The sequence below is a fragment of the Acinonyx jubatus genome, chromosome A2, assembly GCF_027475565.1.
Source record: "Acinonyx jubatus isolate Ajub_Pintada_27869175 chromosome A2, VMU_Ajub_asm_v1.0, whole genome shotgun sequence".
In the NCBI taxonomy this organism is placed as follows: domain Eukaryota; kingdom Metazoa; phylum Chordata; class Mammalia; order Carnivora; family Felidae; genus Acinonyx; species Acinonyx jubatus.
This window is the reverse complement of record NC_069383.1, coordinates 144,770,076-144,787,165: the sequence shown is the minus strand read 5'-3', so window position 1 is coordinate 144,787,165 and position 17,090 is coordinate 144,770,076. Positions and strand designations below refer to the sequence as shown.

At 38.1% G+C, this 17,090-nt stretch overlaps 1 protein-coding gene across 9 annotated transcripts in view; it reads right to left on the bottom strand.

Annotated features, from left to right (window-relative positions):
• NEK4 (NIMA related kinase 4) overlaps positions 1 to 17,090 on the bottom strand; it is a 50,252-nt gene that overhangs the window by 22,172 nt on the left and 10,990 nt on the right. For 8 of the 9 annotated variants that reach the window (XR_008297120.1, XM_053219267.1, XM_053219269.1 and 5 more), the window contains 7 exons: positions 11,653 to 11,823; positions 10,992 to 11,144; positions 10,460 to 10,526; positions 9,567 to 9,676; positions 8,164 to 8,252; positions 6,729 to 6,934; positions 6,138 to 6,271 (listed from right to left, as the gene is read on the bottom strand). Coding sequence is in view for 8 of the 9 variants with exons in the window: in XM_053219267.1 (XP_053075242.1) it covers positions 6,138 to 6,271; positions 6,729 to 6,934; positions 8,164 to 8,252; positions 9,567 to 9,676; positions 10,460 to 10,526; positions 10,992 to 11,144; positions 11,653 to 11,823 (930 nt within the window). In the remaining variant the exon portion in view is untranslated. Of the gene's footprint in view, positions 1 to 127; positions 4,918 to 6,137; positions 6,272 to 6,728; positions 6,935 to 8,163; positions 8,253 to 9,566; positions 9,677 to 10,459; positions 10,527 to 10,991; positions 11,145 to 11,652; positions 11,824 to 17,090 lie in introns of those variants that run through there. The other variant, XM_027038937.2, reaches the window with a different exon arrangement.

The window sequence follows — 17,090 nt, the reverse complement described above, 5'->3', positions numbered from 1 at the left end:
AATAGGGGTGCCTGGGTGGCTCAGTCGGTTGAGTATTCAGCTTCAGCTTAGGTCATGATCTTGCGGTTTGTGAGTTTGAGCCCACGTTGGGCTCTGTGCTGACAGCTCAGAGCCCGAAGCCTGTTTCAGATTCCGTGTCTCCCTCTCTCTCTGCCCCTTCCCTGTTCACGTACTGTCTCTCTCCATCTCTCAAAAATAAATAAACATTAAGAAATAAAAATAAAAATAAATTGGACTTCATCAAAAATGAAAATTTTTGTGCTTCGAAGAACACTATCAAGAAAGTAAAAAGACATTCTCCCATTCCCACAGAATGGGAAAAATATACACAGATCATGTATTTGATAATATGACTTGTATCTAGAATATATAGAGAATTCCTATAACTCATTAATTAAAATACAAATAACTCAATTTAAAAATAGGCAAAGAACCTAAGTAGACATACCTCCAAAGAAAATATACAAATGCAAAGTAATATATGAAAAGATGCTCAACATCAGTTGCAATCTGGGAAATGCAAAACCAAACCACAATAAATACTACTTCACACCTGCTAGGATGGCTATAAACCAAAGGTCAGATAATAACAAGTGTTGACTAAGATGGGGAGAAATCAGAACCCTCTTACACTGGTGGTAGAAATATAAAATGATGCAGTTGCTTTAGAAAGCAGTCTGGAATTGGGGCACGTGGGTGACTCAGTTAAGCATTCGACCTCAGCTCAGGTCATGATCTCACGGTCCATGTGTTCGAGCCCCACATCAGGCTTTGTGCTGACAGCTCAGAGCCTGGAGCCTGCTTCGAATTCTGTGTCTCTGTCTTTCTCCGCCCCTCCCCTGCTCATGCTCTCTCTCAAAAATAAATAAGCATTAAAAACAAACAAAAAACACAGTCTGGAAGTTCCTCAAACATTTAAATTAAGAGTTACCATGTGACCCAGCAATTCCACTCCTAATTATACATCCAAGGGAACTGAATCCACACTGAAGCCTGCACACCAGTGTTTATATCAGATTTAGTCACAATAGGCAAAAGGTGGAAACAATCCAAATGTCCAACAACTTATAAAAAAAATTAAACAAAATATGGCATATCCACACAACAGAAAACTATTCAGTTGGAATGAGGTACTGATAAATGTTCCTGTACACATGAACCTTGAAGACATTATGCTAAGTGAAAAAAGTCACAAAAAACTATATATTTTATATGATTCTATTAAATGAAATGTCCAGAAAGGCAAATCTATACAGAGCGAAGGCAGATTTAGGGGTTCCTTAGGATTGGAAGGAAGAGAAGATAGAGGGTCAATAGCTAAAAGTACAAGGTTTCTTTTTAAGGAGACAAAAATATTTAAAATTGACTGTAGTGATATATGTATTTGTGAATATATTAAAAACCACTGAAGTGCACATTGAAAAAAATTTTTAACATTTACTTATTTTTGACAGAGAGAGAGAGAGAGAGAATGAAAGCAGGGAAGGGGCAGGGAGAGAGGGGGACAGAGGATCTGAAGCAGGCTCTGCACTGACAGCAGAGAGCCCAGTGTGAGGCTCAAACTCATGAACTGTGCGATCATAACCTGAGCCAAAGTCTGACGCTTAACCAACTGAGCTACCCAGGTGCCCCTGAAGTATATACTTTAGTGGGTGAATTGCATGGCATGTGAATTATATCTTAATAAAGCTATTAAAAAAAGTAATCCTTTATTTAATCACAATTGAGTTGAATCAACTGAATCCTAGAACAGAATGATTTTTTTTCTTTTGCTATAAAGGATATCAGTGTGACAACTCATGACATTTAAATAACGTCTGTAGATTAGATAATGGTATTATATCAGTGTTAATTTTCTGAATCTGATCACTGTGCTGTGGTTATATAAGGACATATTCTTGTTCCTAGGAAATAAAATGAAGAATTCAGGGGTGGAGGGACATCATGTCCACAACATTCTCACAAATGGACAGAAAAATAATTATACATATGGAGAAAAAGAATAATGAAGCAAAAGTGGTAGAATAGTAATATTAGGGAATATATATGAGTATTCAGGAATTCTTTATACTATTTTTGCAACTGTTAGTCTAAAATTATTTTAAAATAAAAATTTATAACAACACAACAAAATCATCTAGTATTAAATTGCTGGAGAAGTGACATTCAGTGGCTGTCCAGAGCAATGGCCCAGTTTGTTCATAACCCTGCAGACAAGGCTCCAGTGCTGCTGTGACTTACTCGAAGCACTGATTGGCCACATTTTGGCACTATGCTGAGGTTGAGCTAGTTCCTCCCACCAGTCTTTGCTGAGATCCCTACTGCTATTCAGAGCTTGAAAAAAAGTCAAGAGTGCTAAACTGACAGCTTCCAACAGCTCACAGTCAAGGAAGCTCTGCTGAATAGACTAGAGTGGTAGCCACTGAGGTGTGGATGTGTTGTGTTGTTTTTAATTTATTTAAATCCAGTTAGTTAACATATAGGGTAATAATGATTTCAGGAATAGAATTTAGTGATTCATCACATATAACACCCAGTGCTCATCCCAACAAGTGCCCTCTTAATGCCTATCACCCATTTAGCCCATCCCCCGCAATACCCCACCAGCAACCCTTACTTTGTTCTCTATATTTGAGTCTTTTATGGTATGCCTCCCTCTGTTTTTATATTATTTATGCTTCCCTTCCCCTATGTTCATCTGTTTTGTTTCTTAAATTCCACCTGAGTGAAATGATATATTCCTTTCTCTGACTTACTTTGTTTAGCATAATACACTTTAGTTCCATCCACATTGTTGCAAATGGCAAGATTTCATTCTTTTTCATCACTAAGTAATATTCCATTGTATATACCACATCTTCTTTATCCATTCATCAGTCGGCGGACATTTGGGCTCTTTCCATACTTTGGCTATTGTCGATAGCACTGCTATAAATATTGGGGTGTGTGTGCCCCTTTGAATCGGCATTTTGTATCCTTTGGATAAATACCTAGCAGTGCAATTGCTGAGTTTAGGGTTGTTCTATTTTTAATTTTTTGAGGAACGTCCATACTGTTTTCCAGAGTGGTTGTACCACTCTACATTCCCACCAGCAGTGCCAAAGGGTTCCTCTTTCTCCACATCCTCACCAATATCTTCACCAATATCTTGTTGTCTGAGTTGTTAATGTTAGCCACTCTGACCAGTGTGAGGTGGTATCTCATTGTGGTTTTGATTTGTATCTCCCTGATGATGAATGATATTGAGCATCTTTTCATGTGTCTGTTAGCCATCTGGATGTCTTCTTTGGAAAAAAGTCTATTTGTGTCTTTTGTTCATTTCTTCACTGAATTATCTTGTTCTTGGATGTTGAGTTTAAGATTTTGGATACTAACCCTTTATTTGATATGTCATTTGCAAATATCTTCTCCCATTCTGGTGGGTGCCTTTTAGTTTTGCAGATTGTTTCCTTCGCTGTGCAGCTTTTTATCTTGATAAGGTCCCAATAGTTCATTTTTGCTTGTGTTTCCCTTGCCTCCAGGGACATGTCAAGTAAGAAGCTGCTACAGCCAAGGTCAAAGAAGTTGTTGCCTGTTTTCTCCTCTAGGATTTTGATAGCTTCCTGTCTTACGTTTAGGTCTTTCATCCATTTTCAGTTTATTTTTGTGTATGGTGTAAGAACGTGGTCCAGGTTCATTCTTCTGCTAAGTCATTGTCCAGTTTTCCCAACACCATTTGCTAAAGAGACTGTCTTTTTCCCACTGGATATTCTTTACTGCTTTGTCCAAGATTAGTTGGCCATACAATCGTGGGTCCATTTCTGGGTTCTCTATTCTGTTCCCATTGACCTGTGTGTCTGTTTTTGTGCCAGTACCATACTGTCTTGATGATTACAGCTTTGCAATACAGCTTGAAGTCCGGAATTATGATGCCTCCAGCTTTGGTTTTCCTTTTCAACATTACATTGGCTATTCAGACTCTTTCCTGGTTCCATGCAAATTTTAGAATTGTTTGTTCTAGCTCTGTGAAGAATGCTGGTGTTATTTTGATAGGGATTGTGGTGTGGATGTGGTTTTATGTCAATGAGATCATAGGTAAGCATGGCATCGTTGGCTATAATGTTTGAAGACCAATCTTTAAAAATTTTTTTTTTTGACGTTTATTTATTTTTGAGACAGAGAGAGACAGAGCATGAACGGGGGAGGGTCAGAGAGAGAGAGACACAGAATCCGAAACAGGCTCCAGGCTCTGTGCTGTCAGCACAGAGCCCAACGCGGGGCTTGAACTCACGGACCACGAGATCATGACCTGAGCCGAAGTCGGCTGCCCAACCGACTGAGCCACCCAGGCGCCCCACGAAGACCAATCTTTAACATCTGTCTATATTTGGTTTATTATTTGAGTGTTCTTGGACCATGTGTGTTCAGACTAGTGTCTGGATAAAATAAGATAATGCATCAAAAACAATATAAATAAATTGGTGGAGAAGCAACTGTATTTCTAGGAATTTAAGGCTTTATTGTCATTGCTATTATTATCACCAAACAACTAGAAATACAAATATTTAAAAATAAAGCTAGTCAAAAGAATGTTTGTTCAGGCACTTCTACTACTCTGAAAATTTTCTGTTTTTTAATTTTTTTAACATTTATTTATTTCTGAAAGACAGAGCATGTGTAGGGGAGGGGCAGAGAGGGAGACACAGAATCTGAAGCAGGCTCCAGGCTCCAAGCTGTCAGCACAGAGCCCAACACGGGGCTTGAACTCATGGACAGCGAGATCATGACCTGAGCCGAAGTCGGACGCTTAACCAACTAAGCCACCCAGGCGCCCCTACTCTGAAAGTTTTCTTATGCAGGTGTGATGTAATGCAGTTGACTCACCGGAGAATAACCTACATGACCCAAAGTGAGTGTCATCTCAATCAGGAAATAGCCCTGCGACAGTAGGAAAAGAGCAAAGGCCTCAAAAGCACAGGATCGATCAAGTGATTGTTACCACAAGAAGCTGACTATGCTTCTAAGCTCAGTTGTACCATTATGTAAAAATTACATGTTAAAAAACTGTGTACAGTATAATTCTATTTGGGCTTTAAAACAAAACAAAAAAAGCCTATGATACATATATGGATGTGATGGATGTGTATATACACAGAAAACTACAGACAAATGCATAGAGGATAAAAGGCAGTATAGAAACAGTGGGGGTAGAGAACCTAAGGAGGCTTCATGCTGTTAGCGCAGACCAGAGCCCGATGTGGAGCTCAATCACATAAACCGCGAGATTACCTGAGCCGAAATCAAGTTTCAGATGCTTAACTGACTGAGCCACCCAGATGCCCCAAAACTAGAATTTATTTAGAGCAAGATCCTATATCATTCTAATAAAAATCCCAGCTAGGTATTCCTACCCGCTAGGATGGCTGTAATCAAAATGATGACACTAACAAGAGTTGACAAGAATGTGGAGAAATTAGAACCCTCATACATTGCTGGTAGGAACGTAAAATAGCGCAGCTGCTTTGGAAAAGAGTCTGGCAGTTCTTCAAAACGTTAAACGCAGACTTTCCATATGATTTAGCAATTTCCACTCCTAGATGCATACCCAAGAAAAATGAAAACCTATGTCCACACAAAAACTTGTACACAAATATTCACAGCAGCATTACTCATAATAGCCAAAAAGTGGAAACCTAAGTGTCCATCAGCTGATGAACAGATAATCAAAATGTGGGATAGCTACAGAATGGAATAAATAGCATTTGACCATATAAAACAATGAAGTATCTGATATATGCTACAACATGGATGAATCTTGAAAACATTATGCTGAGAGAAGCCAATCACAAAAGACCACATGTTTTGTATGATTCCATTTAAATGAAATGTCCAGAACAGGCAAATCTACAGACACAGAAATATCAGTGGCTGCTTAGGGGTGGAGGGCTTGGGGACAATGGAGAGTGACGATACAGGCTCTCTTTTGGAGGTATTAAATGTTCTAACATCAGCTGTGGTAATGGCTGTACAATTCTGTGAACATACTAAAAACCACTGAATTGTATGCTTTAAATGTGTGAAATGGATAATTTCAAAAGTCTGTTAAAAAAAATTCCATCGCACAAGCAGTTGACATATTAGGCTGATGGGACACTCACCTCTCTCTCCACTTCATCCTCCTCTTCCAAAAGATCATACACCTGCTCCAAAAGCTGAATTCCCAGGCCCTGGATTACATCAGCTCTCAAGACTTCAACTATTCTTCTGATCTTTTCAGAACCTGGCATGATAGCTAAAAAGAAATAACAAAGATAGGGAAAAATAAACACTTCACTGCAACAAGAACATGTTTTTGTAAAAATCTTGTCATGTTAAGATTTTTTTCACTTTGACAAGAGCTTGGTTTAAGCACTTCATGTATTTTTAATGACTACAAATGTATACATGAACTTACACTTAATGTATCGTTACCAACCTCTTAAACCTAAATCCATAGCTATCTAATTTGAAGAAAAGCCACATGAAAAACCCAAACATGCATTTTATTTATATTTATTTTTTAAAAACAATTTGCATGCAACTTTTCAGGAACACAACTATTGCATAAAACAAGATATGCCTTTTATGGAGTTATTGAAAGAAAATAATTAAAAAAAGCAAAAACATTTTGGGAGCATTAGCTTCTTGGTGTGACACATTTCTCCAATAAACATGCTTTCCAGTTTGCTGTAAAAGAATAAACTGATCACCAGAGGGTAGCTCTTTAAAATGGAGTTCCTCAGCTTCTTCTGCAACTTTCCCATGAAGTATCAGCGTATCTCGATACTTCCGATGAAGTTTAAATTCTGACACTGGATCTGGAACGAGGAGATCTTCACAGCTCTCCTTAGGGTCTAATTTTAGGGTCTGAGTCATCAGTTGGACCAAGTCACTCATTTCATTTGTATGACCTTTCCTGGGGGGAGGTGGGGGGAGAAAATAAGTCCCCTTGTGATTTCATTGGCTTTATGAGAATTTTTCATCAAAAAATTAGATGCAAAACAACCTTCAGGAAGTTCTTCTAAATAGGCAAGTAAGCTCTTACAGACAGACCCTTCTGTAAATAATAAGTATAAACCCAACAAAATTAAAACTCAAGTATATGAAGACAATGGAGCATATACAAAACCTGTATGCAGGTTCTGTAGGGGCGTCAACACCTTTTAGCCTAAGGACCATAGGCAGCTAAAGTACAAAAGAAAACCCACAGTCTTTCTGGCCTGCGGAGACAAAGGACAAAGTTCAATCATAGCCACTAAAGAGTGAAATTTTAGAAAGGAAAGAGCCAGAAAGAAGCTCCAGGTTCTATGTATAAATTCTGCCCAACTATTTGCCCAACTATTACAGCCATGTACAAAGTTCAAGAATATCAAGCAATACAAAAATACCAGCTCCCAATGAGATAAAATTGACAATGTCTGACATCCAGCCAAAAGTATCAAACATGCAAAGAAGCAGGAAAATAGCACACCTTTATTAAGAGAAAAAAATCAGTTAATAGAAACAGACCCAAAAGTGACACAAGTGATAGAATTAGTTGATAAGGACACTTAAGTGGTTATTATAAATATATTCCGTATGTCCAAGGTAGAGGAAAGCATTAACATCTTAAGGAGAGGCATGGAAGATATAAAAAGACCCAAATAGAACTCCTAGAAATTAAAAGTACACTATGTTAAATACATGAGATAAGATTAGCAAACTAGACGCTGTAGAAGAAAACACTAGTGAACTCAAAGATATGGCAGTAGAATCTATGAAAAATGAAACAGAAAAAAGTCTAAAACACATGATCACCATCAGTGAGCTGTGGGACAACTTTAAACAATCTAATATATAGGTAATTAAAATCCTCAAGAAGGCAAAAAGGGATCCAAAAAAATTCTGAAGAAGTAACAGCCAAAATTTTTATGGATCTGATGAAAATTGTAAACCCATAGATCTTGAAAGACATTCTAAAAGAATTCTGAATGAAATCAGATGTGTTCATTAGAAGAGATTATTTTTAGCTCTAACATGTCCCAAAACCCATTTATAATGTTATCGATGACAGCACTGCAGGTCTGAACACTATGACAAACGTATATTTAGGATTAATTCAAACAGAAATTGCTTATGAAAGAAGACAGAAAAATAAGAACATACCGTTCTTTGGAATCCCCATCTGATTTATCAGTTGAACTTGTAGAAGAACTTAATTCATCCTCAGAGAGACAGTGGATGACTCTCCTTTCCTATTAATGTTTGGAAAAACACAATTCCACATGACAACACAACCAGAATGTAATGCATGCAACACTCTCAGATGCAATGTCTACATACAACACACACCTACGTCCAATTTAACCGGACAATCTAATGATATAAAAATTGAAGTTACTTTCCCCAAATGATGTCCCAGTTCACCTATAAAGTACACAAGTGAACCGTGAAGAACCTTAAGGGGAAATTTTACAAGGCCCTGGAAAGTCTCAGCTATGAATAAATTTTCTTTCCAGAGGCGAGTGGACAAACAGTTCTGGTACTCCAACTCCCACGCAGAGGGCTGGTGCTCTAAAGAATTTTAAACTAGAAAAAATGCCACATAAATAAAAGCAACCTCAGTTTATATCGGAGACTCTTTGTTAAAATACTTTAAAGGAGTACTTGACTTAATTACACACAAACCTTAAAGCTTTAGACAATGGAGAAGACTGTCTTAATTAGTGAAACAATTTATTCATAGAATATTGTTAAAGAAACAAATCTTCCTTACTTTCAAGGACAAGAAGTTTCTGTTTTTAAAAATAATTATATGCTCCTAGAAATAATGTCAGAAAGTGCAGTACAGAAAAATGGATCATTTTTCCTGAGGTATCAATACACAAAAAAGTGAAAATTGGTTGGAAACCTGCAATTACCCATTTAGCCACTAGGTGCTGCCCCTACATCATCCCTAGGCGAGAAGGTAATGAACTCTGACACAAACAGGAAACTAAGCAAAGATAATAAGCAAGTGAGACTAAAATTTGGCCAGGTAGGTGGGTATATTGGTTACACAGCAGAATAAGCAAAAGGTTGCCTAATGGAAGCCGTTTAAAGTCTTGTTTTAAATACTACCTAAAGAAAGATAGCAACTAACCTACCAACTGCTTATAAGAGCACCTGTAAAACTCATTCCCTTAATGGTGCAAAAATAACCTTCTTAATTATTATTCACCAGTTCTTTTCCTTATCAAGAGTGAAAAGGTGGGGTGCTTGGGTGGCTCAGTCAGTTAAGCATTAGACTCTTGATTTCAGCTCAGGTCACGATCTCACAGTTGGGAGATCAAGCCCTGTGTTGGGCTCCATGTCCATGCTTAAAATTCTCTCTTCCTCTGCCTCTCCCTTGTGAGCACTTTCTCTCTCTCTCTCTCTCAAAAAAAAAAAAAAAAAAAAAAGTGAAAAGGCAGAACTTAAGCCAGTTCTGTCCCAGAAATAAATGGAGCTGGCAGTTATGAAGCTTACTGTATTAGGCTTGCCAGATGATATAGACACGTCCCCCCTTTCCATAGGACTATGTAATATACCTGAGCCGCACAGCAGTCAGAAGACAACCATTGGCCAGGGGTGGGCTGGCCTTCCTCTGGTGGTTTCCCTGGTCCTGATGCACTCAGAGAAGCTCTCCTCACTGAAGGGCCTGAAAAAGTGACCACCCCAGCAGTTGTTTGTAGTGGGCTGGCCCCAAAAGAAGTGGGCTTTACACAGGATATGAAAGATACCCCAGCAAGTGCCAGCCCAGAAGTACCTCAGACAGCATATTCATCATCACTCTGGTACCTGACATCTCAGCTCAAACCTCAGCTCTAGGTCTACCGGTGCTGTGACCCCGGGCAAGCTATTTAAGCCCTCCAAGCCTCAGTTTCCTCAGCTGCAAAATGGAGATAATGCTGCTTGCCTTTGACAGCTACTGTAAACATGAGATGAGACAATGCTCTTAAAACGCTTACCATAATGCTTGAGACATAGTCAGCATTCAATAAATGGAAACTGCTAGTACTGTTTTTAGATGATAGCAATAAGAATGATCACAGCCCTCAGCCCAAGGAAGCACCATTCTCCCAGCTTCCTCTCTCTGTTCCTGAGAAGACACCACTCTTTGACCAGCAGAATCTGAACACGGAAACAAACTGAACACTCACTCCATTTCCTGTCTCAAATCTCCCAGGAGTTAATGCCACTCAAACCCCTCTTGCTCTCTTTTTAATATCCTTTTCCTCTGATAATACAAGTTCCAGACCCAACAGCCGCATATGCTGATTTCTTTAAAGATTTACCAAGAAATTTAAAAAATTCTCCCAAATCTGTTTCCCAGATGGATCATTGATGCTGAAAATACTTCACATCTCACAATCAGAACCAATGCTACATCCATAAGCCATACCAACAACCTCCAATAGATGAAGGAAAGAGAAAACTTTACCTGAGGGGAACAACTCTTCCTGTGACTGCTTTAGTCGCCTCCTCTCTCTTGCTGATAATGGTCGATCCTTTTAAAGAAAGTCCGTTACTTTCATTCCTTCTCACTATTTTTAGAACACCTGGAATGCGTGACATTATCATCCAGCACTATAGGACAGGCCTTCCACAGGCCTTTAAAGGAACGTGTTTGAAACCAGTCATATCCTGGTTACAACTACTAGCTAGAGTGATCAGAACACTCATTTCTGGGAAGTACTCATTTTTGGAAGGGTAAATGGAAAATTTTGCATTTCCTACATTCAGAATCTACTTTGGTCTCCTTAATTAAGTGGAAGCAACCATCCCTAGAACTATAGAATCTGTCCATTTCAATGAAAGCTTCTGCTGAGAATCACAAATTTGTCCCCTCCATTGTTTGGCAAAAGGCAGGGCTAAGATGTTTTAACAGAAAACTTCACAATATATATAGGATTTTTACAACCAAAAAGTTTTATAAGAAGGTTGAAACAAATCCAATATACACTCCAACAAACCTTGGATGATGGCACCTCCCTGCTGCTCGAACAGCTCACAGTAGACCCAATGACCACTTTACTTTGATTTTCAGCATCTTTTTGTGATAATGTGATATCCGTTTTTCCAATAGTGGGAAGAGAAGGCAAAAGTCGAGGAGGAGCCTCTTGGAACTTAAATAATTAAAAAGGGGAGGTGGGAATTATCAGTTTCATATACAACCATTTCCAAAGTTCCCCTACCAGTAAGTCTCCTATGTATTTGGCAGTGATTTGCTCTCAAGAACTTCAAAACATTGCATTTTATTGGAAAGAAACTCTGCCAAAAGTGAATTACCATCTGAGAAGCTTATAGACAGGGTGCTTGTGAAAGAAATGAGGTGTAGACATGATTCTATGCAGAAGATAAGGGAGAAACTATTCATCAGTATAACACAGGAGGGATCAGAGAAATACTCTTGTTAGCCTGTTCCTTTAACTCTCAAGAGGATTTGTCCATTTTTGATGGAAAAGATAAGATCTTTACTCTGTTTCCAACTCACTGACATTTGAAAACTAATATTTAGCATCTTGCCATTGCTACCCCTCTCCATATGTTCCCTGCATTTCTTATGTGTCTTTTTGGCAACTGTTAGTCATTCTAAATAAAGTCTATTTCCCAAGCAACAGCACAGTGACTTACTTCAAAGAGATCTCCGCTGACCTGTGTCCTTTCCCCACTGTGTTCAGGGTGTTCTCTTTTCTTCTGTCGTCGTTGTCGAGAGAGGGAAGGCTCAGACCCGGAGCTGTGTGGCTGTAAACCTGGGTTGGTCCTGTCTGGTTTTTCTAGAACACATTCACCAGCAACTTGATCCTTAAGAATAATGAAATTAAACAAACAAAAAAGAAAACAGAATAATGAGATAGTCTTGAACTTCCAAGTGACCAAACTATTTTAAAATTATAAATGGAAATGAGGAGTGTCTTTATCAAAATGAATGCTCATTTGCAGTGTGGACAGGCAAAGACAAAATGCTGACATTGGTTATCCACATTTTCTGGCTTTTTTTCCTCTTTTCCCAAATAAAAGTAAGTAATTATTTTAATTACATTACTCAGATTGTTATTAACCCAAACTACTGACGTTCAATTCATGTTTTAAAAAAATACTTCTTTTCATAACTTTTAATAGGATTTGTATTCGGAAAACTAGGAAACGTTTTAAATGAAATCCAATTTAATATATACATACTTCCCAAGTAAATATCAGTTATTTGGATATACCCTAAAAAGCACCAAGAAAACAGCACTGGGTTTGGAGTCAAATGGAATCCTATCTGAGAAACTTAATACTCCTGAACCTCAGTTTCCTCCTCAATAAAGCGGTACAATGCCTCACACACACTGCCTGACTGAAGCAGGCTGGAGGAGATGGTGCATTCAAGTACTTAGGACTCTGTCTAGCACATACTAGATGCTCAAAAAACAGGAGCTATTCCTAGCAGTAGTGATGATAAGGTAAATTACCTTGTAAGTTATAAAGATCACAAAGGACTTAGTATTTTATTTGGATAGCTGGTTTTAGAAACAAATGCATACAAATTATTAAAACAAAATAGACTTTTACATTTCTTTTTTCTCCATTTTTTTTTTTTTAAGAGAGAGACAGGGAGAGTATGCACAAGCAGGGAAGAGAAGCAGAGAGAGAGAGAGAGAGAGAGAGAGAGAGAGAGAATATGAATCCTCAAATCCCCAGCAGGCTCCATGCTGAGTGTGGAGCCCAAAGCAGGGCTCAATCCCACAACCTTGGGATCATGACCCCAACCGAAATCAAGAATCAGATGCTCAACCAACTGAACCACCCAGGTGCCCTTTATGTTTACTTCTTAAACAATTTTTAACTATCAGAACATCTGACAGATGGACACTGGTAATTGAATCTCATTCAAGCAGCACATTTTTATCAAGAGCCCCTGTGTGGTACATTTTAGAAAGAAAAACAAAAAATGCAATGTTAATACAAGGTGAGGTTGCTTTTTTAAAAATTTTTTTTATGTTTATGTATTTATTTTTTGAGAGACAGAGAGAGTATGTAAGCAGGGGAAGGCAGAGAGAGAGAGAGAGAGAGAGAGAGAGAGAGAGAGAGAGAGAGAATCCCAAGCAGGCTCTATGCTGTCAGCACAGAGCCCAACATGGGGCTTGAACTCACAAACCATGAGATCATGACCTGAGCCAAAATCAAGAGGCAGACACTTAACCAAGTCCCGCCACCCAGGAGTCCCACCCTGAGGTTGCTTTCTAAGAGTCATTATCATCTACCATTTAGGTTCTCTGCCAAACACAAACTAACAACTCCTGTAAGAAAATAATTTGTAAATTTATTATTTCGAGTCCATGTAACATTACACAAAAAATATAGCAAATGATTACATGTTTACAATATTATACAATAAGCTGGCTGAACAAGGAGACCCTGATAATAAATAGTGATAAAATTCTGGACAGTGAAATAAACTTTTCTCTGCTGATAAGCACAGGATGTTCAAATAAAGTTTATACAGATACAAGAATGACAGAACAAATGACTTAAGCAATTCATTTCTCAATGAAATCCAATTGGTCCTAAAAAACTTCTACCTTTATCAATAAAAACAGTAACAACAACAACAACAAAAAAGAGGAAATGCTAGACATGAAGTTCTATCAGAGAAACAAAAAACCCGTGTGATATATGTAAAAAAAAGATAGTGATCAGGAACAAGACAAAGATGTCCACCTTCACTGCTTCTACTCAATACCATACTGGAGGTTCTAGCCAGGGCAATTAGGCAAGAAAAAGAAACAAAGGCAACCACATCTGAAAAGAAGAAATAAAACCATCTCCATTTGCAGATAATATGATATTGTATTCAGAAAATCCTACAGTTCATTATAAAAAAATTATTAAAGGGGGTCTGGGTGGCTCAGTCCGTTAAGCATCCAACTCTTGATTTTGGCTCAGGTCATAATCTCACGGTTTGTGAGATCAAGCCCAGTATCGGGCTCTGTGCTGGCGGCACAGAGCCTGCTTAGGATTCTCTCTCTCCCTCTCTCTCTGCCCCTCACCTGCTTGCACTCTCTCTCAAAATAAACATTAAAAAAACTATTAGAACGAATAGAGAATAGATGAGTTCAAGGTTGTAGGACATAGGGCCGATATGCAAGAAGCAACTGTATTTCTATACACAAGCAAAGAACACTATGAAGATAAAATTAAGACAACTCCATTTATAGTAGTATCAAAAGGAATAAAATATTTAAAAATGAATTTAATAAAAGAAGTGCAAGGCTTGAACACTAAACAGCAAAAAGTCTGTTAAACACCTAAATAAATAGAAAGACATCTCATGTTAATGGACTGTAAGACTTAAATATTAAGATAGCAATACTCTGGAAATGATCTACAGATTCAATGTCTATTAAAATCTCAGCCCATTTTGCAGAAATTAACAAGCTGGTCTTAAAATGGAAATGCAAAGGACCCCAAATAGCCAAAACAATACTAAGAAATAATAAAGTTGGGGGTGACTGGGTGGCCCAGTCAGTTAAGTGACTGACTTCAGCTCAGGTCACAGTCTCATGGTTCATGAGTTTGAGCCCTGTATTGGGTTATCTGCTCTCAGCACATAGCCTGCTTTGGATCCTCTGTCTCCCTCTGTCTCTGTCCCTCCCCTGCATATGTGCACACGTGTGTGCACACTCTCTTTCCCGACAATAAACATTTAAAAAAGAAAGTTGAAAGACTTCAACTTCTCTACAATAATTAAGACTGTGTTACTGACAGGGGGCAGACATACAGATCAACAGAACAGAACTAAGAGTCTAGAAATAATCCATTACATTTATAGTCTATTGATTTTCAACAAGAATGCCCAGACAATTCAATGGAGAAAGAATAATCTTTTAATGAATGGTGCTAAGACAAGCTGATATTCATACGAAAGTATGAAGCTGGACCCCTTCTTCACACCATACACAAAAATTTAACTCAAATGGGTCACAGACTTAAATGTAAGAGCTAAAACTATACACTCTTAGAAGAAAACATAGGGATAGGTATCCATAACACCAAAAGCACAAGTGACAAAAGAAAAAATAGACAAAACCAGACTGCATCAAAATTACAAACTCTTGTGCTTCAAAGGATACCATCGAGAAAATGAAGAGAACTCACAGAAAGGGAAATAATATCTTCAAATCTTATACCTGGTAAGGGACTGACATCTAGAATAAAGAACTCTTACAATTCAACAATAAAAAGATAAATAAACCAATTAAAAAGTGGGCAAAGGATCTGAAACAGTACTTCTCCAAAGTAGGTATACAGAAGGCCAATAAGCACATGAAAAGATGCTGAACACAGTCATTAGGGAGATGCAAATCAAAACCACTGTAAGATACCACTTCACACTCACTAAGATAAGCTAGGAAAAAAATAAAACAAAACAGAAAATAGCAAGTATTGGTGAGAATGTGGAGAAACTGCAACTCTTGTATATTGTTGGGAAGTAAAATGATGCAGTTGCTTTGGAAAACAGTTTTAGAGTTCCTCAAAAAGTTAAACATAGAATTAGCATACGTAAGACCCTGCAATTCCACTCTTAGATACATACCCAAGAGAACTGAAAACGTACGTCCACACAAAAACTTATGTGTAAGAATGTTCATAACAGAATCACCCATAGTAACCAAAAACTGAAAACAACCCAAATGTTCATCAACTGATGAATGAACAAATAAAACATGGTATATACATACAGTGAATTTATTTGGCAATTTAAAAAGGAATGAAATACTGGTATATGCTACAACATGAAGAAATCTTGAAAACATTATGCTAAGTAAAAGAAGCCAGACACAAAAGTCCCTAAATTTATGATCCTATTTCTAGGCCTACCTCATTTCATTATACTCCACTTAATTGCGCTTCACAGATACTGTATTTTTTACAAACGGAAAGTCTGTGGTAGCTCTGCAATGACCAAGTCTATCGGCACCATTCTTTCCAACGGCATTTTCTTGCTTTATGACTCTGTCACGTTTTGGTAATTCTCACAATATTTCAAATGTTCAATAGTATAATAGTTGTTATGGTGATCTGTGATCTGTGGTGTTACTATTGTAGTTGTTTCGGTGCACCACAAATTGTGCCCATAAAAGATGGAGAACTTAACTGATAAATGTGTGTGTTATGATTGCTCCACCTACTGGCCATTCCCCCACCTCTCTCCATCTTCTTGGGACTTCTAACTCCCTGAGACACAACAATATGAAAATTAGGCCAATTACTAACACTACGATGGCTTCTAAGTGTTCAAGGAAAAGGAAGGGTCAACCAATGTATCAAAAACTTCACTGCTGTCTTATTTAAAGAAATTGCCACAGTCACCCTAACCCTTCAGCACCTACGGCATTGGTCAGCACTCATCAACATTGAGGTAGGACCCTCCACCAGCAAAAAGATTACGATTTCCTGAAAGCTCAGATGATGGTTAGACTATAATGTAAACATAACTCTTACATGCACCAGGAAACCAAAAATTTCATGTGACACCGGTACTGCAATGTTCGCTTTATTGCAATGATCTGTAATTGAACCCGCAATATCTCTGAAGTATGCCTGTACATGAAATGCTCAGAATAAGCAAATCCATACAAATAATGGTTGCACGGGCTAGAGAGTGACTATTAGTGGGTATAGGGTTTATTTTTGAGGCTATAAAAATGTTCTGGGGCAGCTGGGTGGCTCAGTCCATTAAGCCTCTGACTCTTGATTTCGGCTCAGGTCACAATCTCATGGTGGTGGGATTAAGCCCCTAGTTGGGCTCCATGCTGAGTGTGGGGCCTGCTTGGGACTCTCTCTCTCCCTCTGCCCCTCCTCCCCTGCTCCTGCTTGCATGCACGCTCTCGGTCTCTCAAAAAAGAAAATAAACATTACAAAAAATGGGAATAAGACAGTATGATTGTATAACTCTATAAACAGACTAAAAATCATTGAATTAGTACTGTGAAATTAGAAAAAAATGAAAGAAGTATATCTGAATATAATTTGAGAGCCAAGCAGAACACATAATTTTATCTACAAAGTACTAAGAATCCCAG